Source organism: Pagrus pagrus, assembly GCF_965226575.1.
Source record: "Pagrus pagrus genome assembly, chromosome: 21".
Taxonomy (NCBI): domain Eukaryota; kingdom Metazoa; phylum Chordata; class Actinopteri; order Spariformes; family Sparidae; genus Pagrus; species Pagrus pagrus.
This window is the reverse complement of record NC_140208.1, coordinates 13075755-13098655: the sequence shown is the minus strand read 5'-3', so window position 1 is coordinate 13098655 and position 22901 is coordinate 13075755. Positions and strand designations below refer to the sequence as shown.

The 22901-nt window shown below is 40.8% G+C and overlaps 1 protein-coding gene across 3 annotated transcripts; it reads right to left on the bottom strand.

Annotated features, from left to right (window-relative positions):
• Window positions 1–25: 25 nt before the first annotated feature.
• LOC311250848 (MAGUK p55 subfamily member 3-like) lies at window positions 26–21144 on the bottom strand. 3 transcript variants are annotated; one of them, XM_084342945.1, is made up of 21 exons: window positions 20915–21144; window positions 20422–20565; window positions 12248–12431; window positions 11447–11565; window positions 11206–11283; window positions 10993–11073; window positions 10409–10546; window positions 8778–8859; window positions 8163–8248; window positions 7983–8057; window positions 7430–7626; window positions 7265–7329; window positions 6690–6707; window positions 6375–6416; window positions 4457–4519; window positions 4093–4251; window positions 3877–3957; window positions 3066–3159; window positions 2674–2782; window positions 1877–1996; window positions 26–1728 (listed from the first exon to the last, which is right to left on the bottom strand). In XM_084342945.1, the coding sequence occupies exons 3-21, from the start codon at window positions 12282–12284 to the stop codon at window positions 1549–1551; spliced, it is 1824 nt and encodes a 607-aa protein (XP_084199071.1). In that variant the 5' UTR covers window positions 12285–12431; window positions 20422–20565; window positions 20915–21144; the 3' UTR covers window positions 26–1548. The 3 variants fall into 3 exon arrangements, with proteins under 3 accessions (XP_084199071.1, XP_084199070.1, XP_084199072.1); XM_084342944.1 differs by lacking the exon at window positions 20422–20565; XM_084342946.1 differs by lacking the exons at window positions 4457–4519; window positions 20422–20565 and having other exon boundaries at window positions 20915–21143.
• Between the last annotated feature and the right edge of the window lie 1757 nt (window positions 21145–22901).

Below are 22901 nucleotides of genomic sequence, written 5' to 3'. Positions count from 1 at the left end.
TCAGACAGCAGCACCAACACATAAATTCAACACGTTTTTCTTGTTTAATTCAGACTTTAAAGTCAGGTAACGGTAACATGAGTACAGTCTCCAGCAGGAGCAGATGTAGTCTTTCATTTTACAATTATATGTTTTGTAAATGCTGGATATGGCACTTCACATTGTAGCTGCTATTACAGTAGACGTCTCACATGACTGATCATACAGAGTGCAGATCTTTGACTATGGATCTTTATCCTACATGCATGTACGACATGCCTGTCAGCTGTTACACTGCCATTGTACAGTTGAGATATACAGTCATTTTATACTGAAGAATCTTAAACAGAAAGGCTTGCTTGATGCTCAGACTGATGGGGAAAAGCAGCTTACAGGGTACATCCCAAATATCTTGAATTACATCCCATGTTTTGTGCTGCGTTCCAGATAACTGAACTTGGAAATGTCTGACCTCATGCTAGAAAATGCACAACAGAACGCCACAAAGTTGGAAACGCAGGGACGAATCCATCTATCCCATCATCATGAGGGAACAGTTGTCTGACGACGAGGCAAACGAACAGAGTATTTAGATCCCAAGTTATAATAACATGCACAGTGGCATATCCTAGCATTTCCCCTCCTATTTGTTTATATATGCAAGGAGGCCAAAGAGACATCATTGTGTTGTTTTTGTTAACCTTTGGCATCCATGAAATTTCAACGAGGAAATTCCAACCTCAGTCACTGACTGGAACGCAGCATTTGTCCCCACTGAGAATGCATGGAGAGATGCCCGGGGCCCCTTTCTTATTCCTCTATTTTGTGAATCCTCGCCTCCTCTCTCCTCCTGTCTGTGCCCTGGAAATCAATCTCAGCATCTTGAGGGATGTCTCAATTCCTAAGATGCATCTGGAGAAGCTATTAACAAGGATCCTTTGTGGAAGTCTTATCAGCACTGTTGACGTAAAAGACTAGAATAAACAAACCGTGGAACTATGCAGGACTCTACAGAGGTTCCTTTGCATTTGTTATTTAAGACGATGTAAAGAGGATCGTTCTTGCCTTCACTGTCTGCAACATTCCTCAATGACATTACACCTCGACATCACTCATGTCACATTATGGCACGTTGTGAATTGAATTAAAGTAAATATTTAAGTTGTAATGAGCACTGTTGTGCTCACACAGTGTGACTACAACACAATGGACAGATGATGCAGCTGTGCCACCAGTCATACTTCATTGACATGGCCTTCAAATACAGTTGAGAAACACTGATGTCTCATTTTGTTAAATACGGGGGACGGCAGACCAGAACAACTTCTGGTTCAAGTGAGGAGTGTGATAAGAGATTGGGATGTACCCTCCAGTCTTTGCAGATGTTTTATAATACTGACTTTACTCGGCCAACTGTCACAAGCCTGTTTGTGGAATGGTTAGTATGGCAGTAAACACTAGATCACTCCAACATTCAGAAGGCGTCTCACAGTTTTTAATCTGTCCTCCGCACACATACGCACGAATGGTCGACTGATCCGACATAAACCAGTCGAATTAGTCAGCAGGTTAGCTCCTCAGCCAGGACACGGGCACCCACTGAGGCTCCATCTGCACCCTCTCCAGTACGGCCTGGAGCTCAGCTAAGGCACTGGCTGCGTCCTCCTTCACCAAGACGTAGTCCACCCAATGGCCGTAGCACTCGTCCATCCGTTCAGCTGACTGTTTCATCTCCTGCAGGTCGTCCTCCTGGTCAGCAGGCATGAGAGACGATTCAGAAAACACTTCAAATCATTTTTCTTATTGAAGTATCTTCAAATTAATGTAATCTGTGTAGAGGCTGTACAAGACCCATGATGAAGTGGTTTCCTTTGGGCAGCGTTTTCTTGTAACTCACCGTGACCCCTGCGCTGAGCGAGGAAGAGGAGCCAAGGAGTTTCCTTTGACTATCATAGATGCGAGGCCTTACAAAGATGACATATGGTTTGAACTCAGTGGTACGGAGAGTCTTCAGGACCTGACCGTAGGAAAACAAAACATCCCTTTAACCAGGCAGCTCGATATATAAGCCAACAGTTGTGTTACTTCAGTTTTAAACTTCCTTTCTACGGAAGGTAAGAACAGCCGTGCTTACAATATTTTTTAATGCCATTAACTTTAGATCCCAGGTTAATTATTCTGTTGTTTTGAGAAAACTGTTTTTTTCCCCTCAAGATAAAAAGACCAATTTATCGCTAACAAGATAACTGATCATGATCAAAATCACCTTTTTGTTTTCTCCTGATGACTTTCTCCAGAAAAAGGCATAAAAAAAAGTAACAGCAAGCACAGCCGTTCTCAGGTTATATAACCTTCAGCTCAAAGTAGACTGAATCAAGACTTAGTCACGCTTTAAATGTGACAAGTAAAATTTTAACAACTGTAATTTAACTGTCAGATTAGCTTAATATACGGCTGGTTGGTGACAGGTGGAATGAGCTGCAATAATCTCAGTGAGACGAGATAAAACACAGGTGACAGTTTAGACAGATATGAAAGGAAATGTACATTTTTTGATGATCCTGACTGGTTTTCTGATGGAGGATACATCAATGTTTTACACCTGACTCTGTCTCAGTCCTTACACAGCAGTGAATGTTATTAGTAATGTGATTGTAATCAACTCTGTGTTTGGCTGTTTGTGTAGATACTAACCTCTGGCTGCACATCCACCAGACAGGCCTTTTTCTGATCCAAAATTCTGTGAATTGACTCCAAACTGGTGCCATACAGGTTATCCTTGTACTCCCCGTATTCAATAAATCTGCAGAAATACAGCATCACCATGAATTACAACTTAAGGCCAGAAATGAAAGGCAGAAACAGAAATCACAAAATAAGTTCTGTGGAAAATATTTGTCCCAATATAGGTTATGAACGAGAGGAGCACTGTGTGAACAGAGGGTTCAATTAATCCATTTCTTGTTGACAGCCTGCATCCTTAAATAAATAAATAAATAAATAAATAAATAAAAGTAAACCATGTGTTGCACATAATTGCTTGGTTTTTAAGATTCACTAAGACGTATTTAGTGTCCAATACTCACTTGCCATTCTGGATGTCGGCCTCGAAAGCAGCTTTAGTGATGAAGTGGTACTCGACTCCTTCCCTCTCGTGACACTTCCTGGCTCGAGTGGTGTCTGACACAGCCAGCAGGAGGAGAGGGTGGAGAGGAGAGATAATTACAGACGGTTCCTACTTTTTGGGTGTAACATTTTAGAATAAGGTTAGAAAACACATGCATAACTAATGCGTGAGTCATGATGATTAAACACCCGTGCATGTGTTGAGCCTCTCCGAAAGCAGAACAGTACGTGGTCTCGTTGTGATTCATGTTTCTGTGAGTTAACATTTATGTTTGTCATTTCTTTTACTACTGCATACTACTACTGTTTTTCTAAATGTACGTTATACTCGACACAATATTCAAACTTGAAAAACCCCTGTTCGCCATGTGTGTTTAAAATGTTTGAGAAAAAAGTTGTTTGTGTTTTTTTACCTTTACTGTATATCACTATTTTTATTCATAAGGTTAGTGATTTACAAAACATCTACACTCTCAAATGCAAGAAAGAGCAAGGCTGGTGCAAATGCTGCCACATCATAGCAAATCAGTTTTTGGTGTAGTTCTTCATAAAAGGGTTACAGTAATCTAATCTAAAAGGGTCAATTTCACACATTAAAGTGTGTTTACAGAAAGAAGAATGTGTGAAATACAAAAGTGAGATCTCTCCTTTTCAAAACCTGGTGCCTACATTACCCACAATGCAACTTAGCCACTGAGTGACATCTTATACCTGCGTGTAAGGCTTTAAAAAAAGCCAAAAAGAAAATATTTAAAAAGCATAAAGACTTACGAGGCACAGCCAAACCATAACGTCGAGGATTTTCAGCAATCACCTTCTGTTTGAGCTCAGTGATCCGAGCCCCCAGAGACCCTGTGAACAGACAAGAGGACACAACATATTTCAGAAAACACCTAATTCTGCTATTAGAGTTCTTCAAATGTCTTGTGTTTCTCATAACAACCTCTTTTCTACAATCACAAGCAGTGAGCCCCACAGTGAGCGTACCTATCAGCACTATAAGCCGAGGTCTTTCACCCGGACGGGTTCGATATTGTGTTACTTCTTCATAAATCAGGAACTCTGTGTGATTGGCGTCAGGAGTTTGAGGCTCTCCTGGTGAACTCTGGCGATCTTTTCTGAGACGGAAACTCCGGCGCAGGCCAGCTGTGGTCGAAGACACGCAAACGTTAGATGGGCAGACATAAACAAGCCACTTTGAAATCTTCACATTGAGAAACTTTAGCTACAAACTTATTAAAGAGCAAACTGACAAGTCCATCAATTTCACATTTCTCCCTGATTCAAATTAAAAACCTCTCCCATACATCACACGACACAGACGACACTGTTAGAAGTCAGTAAGAGGTACCTGAGTAAAAATCCCATGAGAAGGCATGGCCACAGAAGGCAGGGGCTGCCCTCTTGGGAGAAACTACAGCTCATATTAGACCATTTATTCAGCCAGCTTTAATCTCATCAACACAACACAAGCTGGGAAGCCATGCATGCGGTGTCTACCTCTTCACCAATCGCAAGCAAAGCACCCTTTTAGCATGTAGCGTGACGAGAGGCCGTTTGCGAAGCGCAGTGAGAAAGAATGAGCTGCCACAAAGACACCGTGAGAAGCTCGGTGGCTGTAGCACAATAAGTACTGAGCTCAGGTACACCCACAACAAACACACTGCCACTTCTACACTGGAAAACACAAGGAAATCAGTGACTGTTAAAGCAGAAGTTCAGCTATTTTTAACCTTTATATTTTTCACATCTTTGTCCATCAAACTGATCAATTAAAATCAAAATCACTTCCTGAATACCTCGCCATGAAAGGTGTCCACATAAGGTTACTGTTCACTCATATCTACTTAAGGACTCTACTTGGTACTGGAATCTAAACAAGAAACTATGTTTACCTACATCATATCTATTGGCCTTGGTTGCCCGGGAGACGAAGACGTAGACTGAGACAAAAATCCTTCACCCTGATCTGTAAGTCTATCTTTAGGTTGATTCATGATTAACCTCTTTACTTTGCATGCTGAAAAAATAACCAAGAACATAATGAAGCAATTGCTTATAGGACATTATGTGGCTCTGAGGCCGTACGAGCATTTAGCTCAGAGCAACCTCAGCATGATCACAGCAATGTTATTTAACACACGCTGATGATAACCAAGTAATTGACAGCATGTTCTTCAGCTTTGACAAGTCTGACAATTTGTGCTAATGATGCCGCAAAGGAAAAGTAGAGGGGTCACTGAAGTCATTAGGGCGTATCCTCTGATTCAGTCATTACTCCTTACCAAAGTGGTGTATGTGCTACAGAGGAAAAATATTCTGTTGATCCATTTTCTAAAGTAGGTGGGGCCTTGCCAAGAAAAGCAGATGGATCCATAATAACACAGAAGTGCATTCCACCCTCTTGTGGCCAAAATGAGTATTACAACAACAATAGTTTCACCTGTCAAAACTTTTGTTCCCACCTGTTTTTCAAATTATAAAAAAGAGCCAGTCAAAACCTTTTTGTTTCACAAATGAAAAACTGATTAATTTAGATTTTCCCCCTCACTTTCCTCTCAGGGCTTCTGTATACAACTGTCGCTAGCATGGCTAAAAAGTAAATATATCTGTCAATAAGCCTCTATAATTTTAAAAGCCGTTAAATTTGTTCTCTGGTTTGAACGTTGTTGGAAACATTTGAGATAATGTAAGTACACAACTCAACAAAATATATAATAACAGGTGTAGTCGTTTTTAGACATCTTAATGCAGAATCCGTGATTCATCTTTTTTGCCCTCAGCATACTGAAAAGATCGATAACATCATGAAGAAATCTCCTAACATATGTATAAGCCTGTCTGTGTAGAGTTAGAGTCAATCTGTATGATGGAGTCAGATGTGGGAAATAACATCCTGTTCAAAATGGCTGTGATAATGCTTTCAGGCACAATAAACCCACAGAAGCACAGTCACATTAAGTCGATAAGAGCAGCCAGAAGCAGCTAACTGAGCCGTGAAGACATCAGTAGATCAGGTCAGGTGTGGGGGAGCAAACAAATCTCTTCAGTGAATGTTTTTTTTTTTTTTTTTAGCGTGCCGAGGTGAGGAGCTACACCTGGCATTGAACACACATTTTAGCTTACACCTGTCCCAACCATTCAATCAAAGCCAAAGCAGGACTCAGCTGTGACACCTCAAGAATAAAAAGGGATGTGTTAGCACACAGACGGAGCAGAAATGAGATGTTGCAGCGGTTGGTATAAACCTGTTGATCGAGCCTTCTCACCTATGTCCTTTCCATTCAGAGCACCCTCACTGTCACTGTCTTCTGTAGGACGACATGCAGGAAGAGAAGAAAGGGTAAGAGGAGGGAGGAGAGGTTCATGTTTAGGTTAAATGCAGGAACATTACTAGGATTTTGAGGCAGCTGTGAAGGTAAAAAAAAAAAAAAGGCTGAATTGTGGAGGACAACCATAGTTCGTGGGGTTTCGTTTCTAACTTGAGATGGAGTGCCGACAGAATTTCACTTGGAAACTCTGACCATGATAACATGGAGTCAATGCAGGGATGAGTTTTCAAACATGGAGGTTTGTTCACGTACCTCTCTCAGCACGATCATCTGAGGTAAGCAAAGCAAGGAATAACACAAATATCACTAAAGAGAGCGACAGAATATTTAAACCACTGTACTGTAATATTACTACTGTCCTGCTCAAGGTACACTATACAACTTTTGTCATATCTTCATTGTATCTACACTTAGAAATCCTTTAGCTTTTCTCATCTACATTCCCATCCTGTGCTTTGTCTAGATTAACTATAAAAAGTCTATAAAACAAATGGCTTACACTTTCATGTAAACAAAAACTATTTCCAACACCTCATGGGTACAAGAAAAGACTGGACTCACCACCACCTGTTCTTTTTCAAACCACTTTGTTTCATTCTACTTTTAAATTGGATTAGGAAACGAAACGATGGATTATGTATTTTTTCTTGGCGATTAACCTCCGATCCCCTGTTCTCTTTTCATAATCTCTCTTTCTGCATCTCCTTGGCTAGATGAGATTTAGCCAATACGTGCTGTATCTGTAGATCTAAGCTTCTTGTACATTTATGGTTAGACTGTAGGTTGTGTGAGACGGTTTTTGATTTGCAGAGGGGAGGTAGGCTTACATGTCGGAGCTTTAAGGGACGTTGGGGTCGGGAAAGAACCCATTTTTATCCGGTATCTCAGGCGCCTGGGAGAAACAGAAACAAGAGAGGAAAGATTTAATTGTGATCTGAAAGCCTAGTCAGACATTTACAAATGCTCTGCGTAGCAGAGTTAAGACTGTCTACCTCTCCTGGAACTGTGTAGATGGGATGAGGGCTGCGCGCAGGTTACAGTCGCCGACCCTCTTGGCCTGCCACCAGGTGTTGTCCTCCTGGCTAACAACCTGAAGGACGTCCCGCCTCTTAAAAGGAAGTCCTGCCTCTTGGCAGGGCGTGGCCTTGTCCTCATAGGGCGTGTAGTCAAACAAAGCCCGGAGGTAGACCTAATGGAAGCATGAAGATATATATTATAACGCTGTTAATCTAATTTGCAGCTAGAAAGCAGATAGCCATATTTTCCCCAAAATGTTAATTCTGCTGTTCCTCCACCAAGTCAAACTCGCAGCATTATTTACACACTGTTTTGTTTCCTGGCTTTTAAAAGTAATGTCTCTCTGTGATTTGATCGTAGTATCCAGTAATTCATTTAGAGGTTATGATTCTGGTCTGTGGGTGGATGGGTAGGAGGAGGTTCTACTGACAAAGAATAGCTGGGAGCAGCTCAATTAAAAAAAAAAAAAGAAAATGAGAAGAAATCGATGTGAACAAGTTCATTTTCACGTGTGAAATGGGTCCTCACCCTGCTTTCCTTCAGCTTGTCCTCTTCTGCAACAGCCGGGATAATTTTCAGTGTGATGGAGCCTTGAGACTGAGACTGATCAAAAACATCAGAGCAGCATCATCATCCACTGCGCCCACAGTAATCACCAGAGAATAATCATACAGTATCTGAAATGGTATGATGCTTTGTTTCCTTTACCAGAATCTGACTAATTTCATCTGGCCTTTTGTGGGTTATTAGGTTTCCATTGACCTCTCGAAGCTCATCGCCCACATGCACCAGACCTGGGAACGCAAACACAACACACGGCCACAAAAATAGTCAGCTGAAAACAAGCCTATGAGCAAAGGAAAATAGAGCAAAAGGAAAATCCTGGCACGTGTGGTACCACTAACAGTATTTTCGATGTACGAGGCTCAGATGACCCAAAAAAAAAGAAGGATTTTCCGTTGGCATGAAGTCAATAACATCTTCATGGCAAACAGCCAGGAGCAACCCTTGTTTGTAATCTCAAAATATGCAATCTCGTGGCACTAATCTCAAGGATTTGATCTCTGTTGACAGTTCAGGGGTTACACAACATAATCTCCTCACTTCTCGGTCTGTGTATCAGTGGAGATAAGAAAGTCCTGTTGGGTGGGAAGTTCCCATTCCACATCTGAGTGGAACAGATTTTACTGAGTGTCTGTATTATTTCCTTTTGACACTTTGCTGCAGCATCACTATTATTTCATCTTATTTTTCAGTCAGTTATCAAAGAACACAACTGATGTTTGCATTGTGATATTTGTGATAACCCTGTTTGTGTCTCACCACTGCGGTCAGCTGCTCCTCCCCTCATGATTCTGGCCACGATCACAGCTCCTGTCGCCTCGTCTCTCCGGATAGTTGCTCCCTGGTGGAACGGAAGCAAAAATCATTTCCAAAACACATCGATGATCCTCAATTAACTGAACTGATACAAACCTCTGGCTTTACTGGAAAGATCAACAACTGCCTAAACTCTGTTTGAGTGGAGATATTTGATACTTCATCATAAAGAAACTAGAAACAAGGGGAAACCGTTAGCTTGGCTCTATTCAAAGCTAACAAAATCTGCCTCGACAAGGATTAGAGATGTTAATGATTGTCATTATTCAATGAATCGCTGTTAAGAATTTAACCAAACCTAAAAATGTATTGTCGACAATCAGAGACGGCCACAAACAAAATAGTTTTTATAATGGACTAATTGGAATAATAGAATAATTATTATTGTTAATGATTAACGAGCAACCGACTATCGATTACAAATATAGCTTAAAATTTGCATCCCTAACATGGAACAAAAAATGTTTGTTAATTGTGAGCTTCAGAAGCGCTGGTACAGATACTTGTTACAGATACTAGTCTTCATGCTATGCTATGCTAACTAGCTGAAAGGGCATTTAGCGTACAGACCAAGTGTGAGCCCTGTTGTGATGTCACACATTTGTTTGTGGACTACAAATTAAAAACCACGACTTTGCAGCATTACAGCCACCTCGGTTGTGACCATATTTGGAGGCGAGGGTGGAGCTGGGGAGGATATCCTGATTGATACTAACAGAGAACCAGAGGACAAGCTGTTGTAGCGACTTGGCTAGCTAGCCACGTCTACTTTATTCTAAATGGGACCATAATTTACAAACTGAACATCATGCTGTACTGAAGAGGACTGGAAACTAACGATTGAGACCATAAACTCATTAAGAAAAAGTTTACTGAGATAATAAATCAAGTGAGAAGTAGCATCCTTTTTCATAAGCTTCCATACAATTGGACAAAAATACAACCAAGGGAGTCAAGTCCCTCCTTACAGGCCATTAGGAAACTATGCACTTCCACAATGGCTTCACACCATATTTTATACATTCAATGGCACAGACATGAGAGTGGTATTAATCTTTTCATCCAACTCTCAGCAAGAAAAGGTGTATCAAGGTGTATTTTTCCCAAACTATTTTTTATAGTCTAGTTGGTAGATTGTACAATATTTGATCGCCACCTAATGGAAATAACTGACACCTCATGTCAGAAAGACGAGCAGGGCCACATGAAAAGAAACAAATCAAACACCTTCTTTGTGCGAGTCTGTGGCAGAAAGTCAAAAGACAAACTGGAGGTTGAATCGCCGGCATTTAAGTTCATATTCTGTCACTTTTGGATCGAACTGTGCTGCTGTCGCTGCAAAACTGCCGTCACTTCAGCAGGCGTTTCTGACAAGTTAACAACAATCTATTTTTTGTCCTTTGCTTGAAGGATTTCCTTGAGAATGTTTTTTTTCATAGCATCACACATTCACACCCTGCAGCTCTCTGAAGCCTCAAAGCTGCTCCATTAAAGTAAATAGAGTCTTAAAGCCTCACTTGAGGGCACAAGAATAGCAGCTGTTAATAGAAGAAAGGGCTTTTATTTTGCCTCACCAGGGGCTCCTTGTTCTTCACCAGGCGGACAATCTTGACCGACTCTTCCTCCAAGTCGTCGTCCAGATCCTCCGGCAGGGGCGGCAGCACCGGGTCGAAGTTCTTTTGGGCGACTGTGTCGTGGGCGGACAGCACCGCCTTTATGGAAAGATGGACAAACAAATGTAAGATTTAAGAGAGTCTGAACAGAAACATCTTAAAAAGAAAGCAAGAAAAAGCAAAGAGTACAGCATAGAAAGTGGATTGTGTTGAGAAAAAGCTGGTGAAAAGAAAAAGAAGGAAGACATCTCCTTCCCTGGCTACTTTTTCAGACGATTGTTCTAGATTCACAGCCGTCATCTCTTCCCGCTCCTCAGAAAGCCAATAAATTGAAAACAATCAGTTGATCGGAGTAATTAGGCTGAGCTGTCTACGTCTAGGGGACGGGGGGAAGGGGTGCAGACAGCTCTGACGCTGGTGTTATGTAATAGATGATCAACTTAGAGGGAAATCAGAGCAGCTCAAGCAGAAAGCACTGAAACGCAGCAACATTAAAAGAGATCAGAAGCATTTGTAAGAAGGAAAATGTATATATGTGGGAGTACCTTGAGGTGAGGAGTGGTCAGCAGCAGAAGCAGCTCTCTCTCATCATCCTCCATCACTCCGTTCTGAAGCTCTTCTGCCAGCTGACGATTTAAAATCAGAAAACAATCTTCTCAATGATTACGATAATTGTTTCATTGGCATTTTATATCACAATATTATTCAACCTTCAGATTTTGTCTGGCTGTGAGACACTGAGGAAAGATTGCACCTACATCCTCTGCCAGACAGGAGGCGCTGTGCAGAACTGGAGTCGGGCTGTGTTTCTCATACTGCCTCAGTTTGTCATGGATCTGGGATGTACAACACAACGGCACAAAGACACACAAAGACTGACTTATTGACATGGCATTGGGAGGACAGAAGGTTGTATTCCCTCAGAATCAGCTGATTTAATTTAAAAATACAGAGTTTCTTTAGCTCGCGTTGACTTCAACTCGCACACATGTGCGGTACCTTCATGAGGTAACCGAGGCTCCGCTCACTGAAGACATCTTTGAGGAAAACCAGGTCCTCTTTATGGTTGGCATCAGGGTGGAGCTGAGAGGTGAGCAGGGCCAGAGTCTCATGCAGCCCTATAGATCATAAAGTAATGTATGGATCACCCATTTCAAAAGATACATTATCTACCTTGACCTACCAAAAAAAAAAATATAAAAAAATCAGGCCATACTTGACACTGAAAGTTAACATGGACGTGTGACCACCAAATCCAAAAAATGAGTCCAAGTGGACATTTGTGCCAAATTTGAATACATTTCCTCAAGGCGTCCTTGAGATATGCAAGAATGGGACAGACAGATGGACTAAACACAAAGATCTGGAATCTGAGGTCTGTTTTGACACCGTTTCATTAGACATCAGAATGTCTATTATTTTTTCTACCACAAAAAAACACAACATGTTACGTGGACTGACTAAGGATCCAAATCTCAGAGGTCCAAGACCTTCCTGAAATACAAAACATTTCCTTTTTTACACTAGTAACAATAAAGTGTAGTTTATTTATCTAATATTTGCCTTAGAAGACTTTTAACCACCATCATTTCAATAAAACTAATTGTCATATATTGTCCAAGTTTAAACCTGAAAATGCTTTTAAGCTTCTTTTATTAGCATCTTTGTTTGTACTAATGTCGTGTGCATTAAGCTCCATTAATGTACGCTTCATATATTACCACTTGCATTATTTATAAGGATATACATTAGAAAGCATCGGGAGAATGAACATGTAGCTTGAGCATGTTTGGCTCGTACCTGTGCTTGCAGACACGATGGGCATGGCTTCAATCATTCAGAGGAGGCAGGAGGGTGCAGAGAGGGGGGAGAGCAGAGAGGGGGGAGAGCAGGGAGGAGGGAGGGAGAACAAAGCCGCTGGGTTCCCTCCACTGGAGTCCTTCTGCTCCTCACGTACGACCAAGGTGAAAAATCGCAGACACAGCTGGGAATGGAGAAAAAACAAAACACCACACACTGTGACTGTCTGCATTTCTAAAAAGCAGATTAATCTCAAGTTTCTCAGAAAAATGTTGGTTTTATTCTTAGAATCAGTTTCTTTGTTTAGGGATTAAATGAAAACTACACATTGTGGTTTTTATTCGGACGATGGGATTAAATGTGAGATTTATGTTGAACAGAATGGATTTTATACAAACTGGCTGGTAGGTGCAAACAAAACCTCTAAGCTGTTGTTGAGAGCTGCCAATAATAGAGCACAATGAGCTCGGACAAGTGCATTCAAGTACCTCGTAGCTCACTTATTAGAGCGTATCATTTCTAATTTGAAATTACTTCTAAGTGTAAATACATTTTGATAAAGGGCAGCCGGCCGGCCGCGCTCTGACAGTGATGCATCAACTCATTACTCGGCCCAACTTTCAATATAATTACTGGCCGCTCTCGTTACCGAGGCGCGACGCGTTTCATTTCATTTCAAACCCTGTGACTGCAAAACTGGAGCAAAGTGAGGTCGGATCACACTGACCACTTCCAACCAATAGGATCCTTCACCTCATCTGTCACCATGGCAACCCTCCGCTGCCAATGTGTTTACATTTCAAGTGTCTCGCTGATTAGATTAATTAAATGGTATTTGAGTTATGTCACATGATACACTTCGCTAGCCTGGTGCAGTGAAGCGTGTGGCTTCGATCTGGCATCGATACAAAAGATTTTCATTGTGATTGTGTTTAATCCAGGGCACTTTCTTTTCATTAGGTTTCCAAATTCATCTCCAAACAACAGATTTCTTCGGGCCCCGCTCATTATGAGGAACCACAAGCCGTCTCTGTTGGTGATCTCAGTGTTCGTCTTCCAACTAGAGCTGAGATTAGGCCAAATAATCAACTAACAGAAAACACGGCAACAATTGTAATAACTGACTGATTGTTTCAGATAAAACAGGATTACACAGGTCAGTTTGATTTGCTATATGTACGCAGGGTGAACAGTACAGGGGGACGCATTGGACGAGAAAACAGGTCGGCTCAGTATTAAGCGTTGAGCATTAAGCGTTAGCGCTGGTGTAAAGATAAAAAGAAACATTTACATGTAAATGAAATGAGATGATGAGATACAACAACATAAACATACAAAAAAAGAGGATTTGCAAAAGGTAAAATGTTTAGAGAAGTACTGCATATGTTTTCTAGTAATTTTACAGTAGATATAGATTAGTTTGTGTAAGTCATTTTTTTAATCAAGGTTTTAGTTTCTTAATCTTGGAGGACTTGCTGCCTCCCCCTTATTATTGTTAGTAGTAGTAGAAAATTAAATATATTTGGGTTTTAGGCTGTGAAGGTTTTAGTTTAAGCTCTGTGACAAAAAGAAAAATGTAATCAATAATAAAAAAAAACACTAAATGAAGCCAGTAAATGTTGCACTAAGCTGGCAGATAAAATTATTCAATACGACGTTGAGTTACGTGACCTTTTTAAAAAGTGTTTCCACCAGACGTCTGATAAATTAACAATTAACTTCTGACAGGTAATCTTGTTCCACAAGAATGTCCTTGATTTAAATTGAATCGTGAAGGAAATTTGAACACTATCAAGCAAAATTTCCAAAAGAGGAAACAAAGCGAAAACACGTTCAGCAGTAAAAAGTTAGCTGACATTGTGTCGCTGCTTCTTATAAACTGGAGGATGGTGCAGACCTTTTGTTGTGAATTGGCGCTATACAAATATAGATCTACATTGACGGAAATTAAAGCGAGGATATCAAAACGCAGTACTGCCATGTTAATTAACAGTCCCTGCAGTCGATCACACGCAGCAGCAGCAGGTACACAGCAGGTGAGGAACATACTGCTGCTGCTGCTGCTGCTGGCTGTGGAGGTGGGAGGCTTTGAGCACTAACAGACACGTCTTAGGGAGAGTCGCAGTAATAAGATGAACGTAGTGGAGTATGGCTCAACCTACACATCTCTCTTTAGGGTAGACAGAGGACTCTGCACTCTCCACTAAACCCATCTAGACTCACAGACCTGCACCTGCCTGAGGATGTAAACAATCCACTGTTAAGGTACATTTTCTGCTTTATTTGATCGTTTTTCTTAAGCCTAATTTATTAGTGTCAATGTCAAACATCTGTCCGTTCTGGCTTCTTGATGTTTGCAGCTTTTCTTTTTCGTTTATGATAGTAAGAGAAAAGTCTTTAAGTTTTGGACAAGAGAATTTGAAGATGTCACTCTGGAAAATTGTGATGTGCATGTGGAAATTATCATCAGATTAAATTGATAGTTGTTGATTGTTAGTTTAATTCCTACAGATCATTGTGGCCACATTTAATCTTTAAGAATCTGTATTAAGTCATATATGATGATGTGTTTAATGGCAATTTGTAATCCGAACAACCGGGCACGACGAAAGAAAAATCTCTCCCATCACTGTGTCAGGACAGGAAATTATACTCCATTGTTGGGAAAATACTGATTCAAAATAACAATCAGGACACAGCTGGAGACAAACAAATGATGGGCGCCACATAGGAAATGTGTGGAGCAGACATGGAGGCTTATGAAAAAACAATCTGAAAGTAGGCGACTGTGTTTTTCACTCAGGAATCTCATTGTTAGACCTCAACAATCACCACAAACAAACACTTGACGTCAAAATCAAACCAAAAGCCAGAAGCACCTGATCAGCATGTCTGCAACGTAGGAAGCTGTCAAGCCCTCGACAAATTTATTTACCATCAAGACAGATGAATGGAGACATCTGTCAGCCTTATGAAGTTACACCAACACGGGTTTGTCTTTGAATCAATCCTCACTTTTTCTTGTTTGTCCCCGTCAACAGAATGATTGTGATTTACAATTGTCCTGCATTAATTCCTCGTCATGTCCTGTCACTTCACGGTCCCATTTCCCCCCGGTGGTCTGATGAAAACAGACCAGCTGCCAAGGAAATTTCTAGTTCGGGAAAAAAAAAAAAGAAAGACCTGATTGAAGGCACGATGGCATCCTGCCAAAGCAGCAATTAGAATAAACAGCAACAGCACAAACAGACCTTCATTGAGCTGGTGACAATTGTTCGTAAAACCCAGGTTGGGCCACGTTTGAAATGTATTGCATTCAATTGTGAGTCAGACAGCTGAGTGGTGATTAAAAACAAGCTTTATACGCCGCTCTGAAAAACAGCTATTACACATTGTAATTGACTTTTTGTCCAGTCAGTGCTGCTGTGTAGTCCATCAGCGCCACACGGATGCTGATGGGAGAATGAACAGACCATTAATTATCCATTTAAATATCCTCTTCTGCATTTTGATATTATAGTCTATTGCTTAAAGGAATAGTTCAACATTTTAAGAAATATGCTTTTTTGCTTCTGGTTGTCAAATGAGAAGAACTACACCACTCTCATATCTAAAGTAAGTATCATGTCAGATATTAGTTAGAGCCTGCAGACAGTTAACTTAGGTTATCTTTAATACTGGAAAAGCGGGAAATGTCGAGCCTGGCTCTGTCCAAAGGTAACAAAAACTACTCCTTTAATGTACTGTAATCTGGCTGTTGACAGACTAGCACCACCAGTGTCTTGTAATCACATGCAGGGTCACTGCTGGAACATGACCTCTGACCACGAGTGACCATCAATCAGGCATCGATATTAATATCCACAGATTGATTGGGTCTAATGCTGCACCACCGTCAGCACGTTGTCCTCTTTCTCACTCCCTCAGCACTGTCAAAGCAGCACTTTTAAAAATCCATTCTGCACATTATCAGCCTCGACACAGCCTACAGGCATTGTGGCAGGCCTGCAAACTGTCAACTGACGCAAGTCACCGTGGTAATATATATATTCATGTTTGTTTAATGCTTTTTCGTCTCTGTCAGCAGGAAACGGGGCCTGGAGCCATCGAAGGATAGCCACAAAATATGGTGGGCATACAGGTTGACCGCAAGAGATGAGCAGGGTCTGAGACTGTGGACGTTAGACCCATTAAAAATCATGTTATTCTACATTTTCATGAAAAGACCAAAAACCTACAATACATTATCTGCCACTGAGAGACAAACCGCAAACTTCAAATAAAGCAAAAGAGACATGTCACAGGAAAGCTAGCTAGTGAGATAGCCTTGGCTAAAATTAGCGAGAGCAAAATGTACTTATTACTTCTCCAGCCTGTTGGAGGCTTCCTGTTAGGCCTACCTGTAAATGAAAAGAAAAAAAAAAAAACTAGCTGCCAAGGCTAGCTAGCTTAGCGGAGCCACACAGAGAGAGCTAGCCAACTACAGCTAAAGCAAGAGGGATCACGGAAAAGCTAGCTAGTGATATGATATGATAAAGAACAAAACCCTTGAAATCTGGCTAATGCTAGCTACTAGCTTAGTCGCAGAAACTGCCATCTCAGATTTTAACTGTGCTGGAAATTATTCAATTTAGTAAAAGTTCAGCAACGTCTAATTAACTTCATTAAATTATAAAGTAATTACTCAAATGGTTTCAACATAAGAAGACACCTAGCAAAACAGAGACACTTGAAAGCTATGGACTATAAATTATCAGAATAAAGTTGATTTCCTCAAACAAGCAAGTAAACCAAGAAAGCTGAAAGAACATCATTATGTAAGCTCTTTCATTTTGGGGGATAAAATAGTCATCCTGAAAAGCTATTAAATGGGGACGTTTACAGGGTTTTTGTTCGCCTGCCAGCCTGAAATCTGCTGCTTTTGTTATTGCTGCTCGATACCACAGCAGGAAAAATAGTGTCCTCCAGCTTTTCAGAAGAAGTTATTAAAAACTCAAAAAAAGCTGCATTTTTTCTTTATCCGACATTGAAAGTTGATTCTGTTTTTGCTCGTCTGTTGGCCGTCACACAACCCCACTCCATTGAGGAAACTTGATGCAAACAACAGAGCGAACAGTTCTGGGGTAAATCCCCACATTCAGCCCTCCTCTCTGCACACTTGGCCCAAGTTCCTGACCTTCTTTCATCCGTCTCATCCTCTCTCCATCCATCCCACCCTCTATCTCTAATTACAAGAGGCTGAGAAGAGCTTAAAGCCGACATCTTTCTGTTTTTTTATTTTCTCTCACTCACCAGTCTATCGTCTAAATACTTAAGGTTCCCACCGGCCATATGGTGGTATTATGCAGCCTCCTTGAATTAAGACGGCAGTGTTCGCGGCTGTGTGCATCACCAAGGATTTCAATGAATACAATGAAGCAGATTAGAAAGGACGAGTAGATTAGAGGAGAAACTGAATAGCAGCAAGGATGCAGCGAAGGCTGTACTGAAAAGCATTTTGTTACCTTTTCCAACAAAGATCGACAGGAAATTGAACAACAAACGTAACTGAAGACTGAAACTGTTTCTCAAATAACTGATTGACAGAAATTTAATCTATAACTCTTTTATTAACCAATATATCTTTTACAGTAATTTATTCAAAAAGATGCACGTTTCTTCTTTTCAATGTGAGGATTTGTTGTGAGGCCCATCACTTTTTCCATCCCATGACCTATGATATTTGGTCCAGACTGCATCTTTACCCAATACATTGATTTATGAGGAAATACCTGCAAAACTCACATTCTGATCAGCTGATCAGCTGTGGTTTGTGTTTAGCAATGATTAGCAAATGTTAGCATGCTATCACTAAACTAAGACGGTTAATGTGGCAAACCTGCTAAACATCAGCATGTTAGCATGGTCAATGTAAGCATGTTAGCTGTAGCATTTCTCTTAAAACCCTGCTGTGCTGATGAATGTTTACCCAAATAAGACCGTGGAGCAGTGCAACGCTACCGCTCAGCTTCCAACTGTAAAAAGGTTTAATATCAACACATATCAGACAACATGTCTGTGATAAGACAATAAGGCCGATAATATCAGCGAACTGACTCTAGCATCGACTAAATTAAAATACTTTTATACACTGAAACCTCCTTACTTCCTTTACAAAAGGTTAACTGGCTTAACATTTGCATACAGATTATTTTTTTGAAATGAATAATTCATAATTTGTCGTCTGCGGATATTAAGTCTTCTTTCTCATCACCTTGTGTCAGTAACGTTGGGGTTTGGGGAGATGCTCAAGGAGACTTCAACAAGCCAGGTGTCTGCTTAGATTATAATAAAAGCAGTTCAGTATAATAGCGTGAAAACTGTTTGACCTTGTGGTCTTGTTGTTTACTACAACACCTGCTAAAAGCTCACTAGTACTGTGATGTATCTCATAAGGCTCTACGGCCCGGCGTGGCCTCGATGGCAGCGTAGTAAAACTGTCAGATTTGATTTACTTTGTTTTGTCGTTTGATTTTTTATAACGTTTCACGTCTCTACTCGTGGTTTCTCCCTGGCTGCTGGTGCTAACACGAGTGTGCTGGATCACGACACCGTTTCATATTCACATTCCTCTTCTTCATGCATCAGATGCTGCGAATCACAAAGCATTGATGTTTATAGACCGGCATTAAAATCCTTGCTGATCGTCCTTTTTATGCGTTGACCGATGTGAGTTTTCCACCGGTTGACTACGTCCCTGGTGTCTCTCCCTCGCTCTGCCTTTTTAGCCGTTCTTCTTCACAAAACTCGACCCTGACAAGATTAATCATTCCGCTAGAAAACTAAGCACGGCCTCAATCAACAGTCAAGTCAGCGTCGTACTTTATTATACTGACATTGTGTTCGGTGAGCTTAACCCTGTGTCTCTCCTCTCCAATCACACACACATACATCCAAACGCCACCTGTTTGTCATACTCGTTTGCTGTTGGACAGGTCCCGAGAGGGAGACAGAGAGGGGCGAGGTCGCCGGCACACTGCTGCTGCCATCTGCCCACCACTCTGTGTGTGTGCGCGGTCCATTCATGCCACCCACATGGCTGATCGGACGTATCTGGATGACAGATTTCATTCCAATATCCGTTTGGAGAAAAAAAATAAGTACGCACATTGTACATTTCGCAGAAGCATTAACATAATCTATAGCAACACCAGGAAAGATTTAGAATATTTCTCATTTGAAAGATATTAAATTATTCTCTATACTGAGTGGAAAAACAAGTATCCCCTGTCTGCATCCCGAATAGGATCATTTAGTGTCTGAAATGATAGAAAATACAGACAAACAAACAACCTTCGTTACTTTTAGGAGTCTGAGGGGACGTCTTGAAATCATCTTTTTGCTCAACACTCAAATATGTTGTTTAAAATGATTTATGCTCAAGAAAAGCAGTTAAATCCTCTTATCTGAGCTTGAACCAGGGCATGTTTGGCATTTTCCACACTATTTTTGCTTGAAAAAAGACAAAATAGTTGCCTGTTATTTTTCTGTCGATCGAGTACTTGTTCCAGCTTTAATCATAAGGTCAGCCAACAGCTGGAATAGTGTGCAGATGAGAGGGCTTTCATTATTTTATGCAAAGCAGTACGCTCTCAACAACACAAGAACTAAATTAATTTAAAGTTCATCCTTTATTACCGTGCTGCCAACCTTCACATTAAGTTTAGAATCAATTGTGCTCGGATAAAAAAGAAACTGGAAATAAAATTTTAAAAACAAACTAGTGCAGAGGAGGTCAAGGGAGCCAGACAGCCTTTAAGAGGCTTATAAGACGAACATCGCTTCAGAACACCTTCAATACGCCTACTCAGAGACACAGTGGGATAAAGATTTACTTCTAGTGTCGGAAGACTGAGTTTAGCTTTGTGTCTGAGGTGAAGGAAACCTGACATCTGGGTGTCTGTGTCAGGAATTCAACAGCCAAATAGGTGTTTTGAGCACAGGAGGACCTCGGGGTGATGGCTGACTGGCAAAAACTCAAGAGGCTGCAAATAATATCATCTTCCACCATCAATTGATCTGGTTGGTTTACTTTAAAACATGGCATAATAACCCCCAAAAAAGGAAGGTAAGTTCCTAGAGTTCTTGGGTTGGGTGCATATTTTCCCTTTAGTCTTTGTCAACTAAACACTGACCTTCACTGAATCTCTCTGCTGCTCCTGGGAGCCAATGAAGCCATAAAGCCCATCCTGGCCTGCAGCAAAGCGTGACCAGGTCACAGCTCGAGGCCTGTCCTGTCAACCACCTCTCTCTCTCCAGGAATACTGATCAGTTTCCTCCTTTAAAAATTGGAGAATGCTGATTTTACTTTCTATTATAATACAGTCAATGATGCTGTAGCCTGTGAGCTCATGTAAGGAGTTGGCCATCAATCAATCAATCAATCAATCACAGGTGATACACACCCCTCATTAACATGCAGCACACTCAGGAATCCTTACTCAAACCTCGATTTAAAAACAAAAAAAAGCCTTAAACAAACAAAATACATTTTAATTATGCATTTCCTTGGTGTGTATTTGTGTGAATGAAGACCAACCTGAGAGAGTCCCTGGAGCCATCAGTTCCTCTTTGTCAGACACATGAGCACAGTGGTGAAGAGCTGCACGGAGTTGAACGCATCCTTACCTTGTTGAGGCTCCTCTCAGCTCCGGCGTGCGTGTTTCTCTCTGTTGCGCGTCCCTCTCTGATCCCGACACCGTTTCTGCCACAACACCTCTTCTCCACCTCGTCTCTCTGTCTTCAGCTGACTGCCACACATAAGGTTTTATTTCTCCGCTGCTCCATCCAATCTATCGCTCAGTGAGCCTCCCCTTCCCCCTCTGTCAGCCAGTTTGCTCTCGCCCTCGCTCTCTCTCTATGTGCTGCCTTCAGGTGCCCCTCGTAATCCTCAATATCCGATACCCGCATATAATTTTTTTTTTTTTTTTAAAAGATAGGATGCTAACACAACTCATGACTAGCTACGGTTAGGGTTAGCCAGAGAGCTAAAGGACCATACTGTATATCTAACTTTAGCTGGTAATAGCCAACTATCTCACAAACCAAATTATGCCTACGTTTCTCAAATTCATTTAAGTGTGTATAACAACAATTTATTTCCGCAAAACATCTTTATCTGTAGCCGCCTAGCTACACCTCTTAATGCGCACCTACGTGCTCTGACGCCACACCTTTTTGTTTTTGTTTTATTGGAAGAAACCAAATTCATGGTCAAAGGGGGTGTGCGACTTTTTGAAGTTTGATCCAGGGCATAGCCTACTTAGAAGAATAATGCTTGACTGATGATATAAAATGGTCACAACTAGATATTATAAAAGTAATAAAATAAGATATAAAATGACACAAAAGTATGAAAAAATCCAGAACAAATGACAAACTTCTGATGCTGCCTTTGAGAGACAGTAGCTGAATGGGAAATGGGGAACAGGTAAATGTTCATTAGGCAGGTTTATTTGGCTGGTGGTGAATGATTGTAATTGTTTTAAAGTATAACATCGAATAAAGATGTTCTGCATTATTACACAATCTTGTGCCCAAATCTACTTTGTTGTTAGTTGACACTTTTATTATTTTAGCTCTACTGTGTTAAATTGGTGGATATTCAAAAAATGTTCTATGTGCCATAGAGGGTGTGGAGATCACAAATATACACAAATTAGATGGAAGCCTATTTCTGCCATAAACTAAAAATTAAATAGATATTAAATTGACAAATATGCTCAGTCAAAATTGTATGATAGTAAAATTCAATGTTTTGAGTCAGGATCTCAAAATGTTTGCCTCTTATCTCATAATTTAGATTTGAAGGAACATCTGAATCTTCACTTAATTATCTGTTTTTCTTCATGGCAGAGATGGACTTCCATATACAATACCGTAATGTAAAACAAATCACCTTTACTCTATTGGGCTGTTTACATGGCTTCATTGTGTCATTAAAAATACCCCCTTGACCCTTCTATTCAGACTGATACACATAATCCAATTTGACTAAAAAACAATGTCATAAATAATCATAAATAACTTCTTGGTCATTCAGGAATCATGGAAATTTCACTGTTGGATCATTTGAGTGTATAATTTCTGACAGCTCCTGAAGGCAGCACAGTGTGCACACATGCTGCAAGCTGCATGCCTCTTTGGTCCGCCCCTCTCAAATCCATCCATTGCTATTCATCCCCTCCCTCCATGTCTGTGTGTCTCAGTGAGCGGTACAGTACATATTTTGGCTGATGGTCAGAGATGCCTTGTGGGGGACAAGCGATGAAAACATGAACTATGAATCATAATGGACAACAACATATTAAAACACACCAGTCACATCTCACTTTAAATTCCTCCCATTTGTGTTTCCACTTTTCTTCACTCCCTCTGTCTGGCTTTTCCACTTTTTTCTTTTGTCCCTTTGCTCATCTGGTTGGCCTGGTTATTGAAAGCTCAAAGAGACCTTGATGTGTTCAGACATTTGTGACAGTGTAAGAGGAGAGGAGCAGAATTACTGCTGATCTGCTCTGTGATCACGGTCTGAAATTGTGGCTCTCTGTGATTAAATGGATGATGACAAAGCATTTCATCTCAGCTCAGTGGGTCAGATACAGTAGCTGGGGATCAG

Excerpts from the sequence above, each read along its gene's own strand:
- LOC311250848 (XM_084342945.1), bottom strand. The coding sequence starts at position 12,284 with ATGATTGAAGCCATGCCCATCGTGTCTGCAAGCACAG. Across the intron at positions 7,627-7,982 it reads ACAAGCTGAAGGAAAGCAGG|GTCTACCTCCGGGCTTTGTT; the intron begins GTGAGGACCCAT and ends TGCTTCCATTAG. Across the intron at positions 4,252-4,456 it reads CTCATGGGATTTTTACTCAG|CTGGCCTGCGCCGGAGTTTC; the intron begins GTACCTCTTACT and ends CTTCGACCACAG.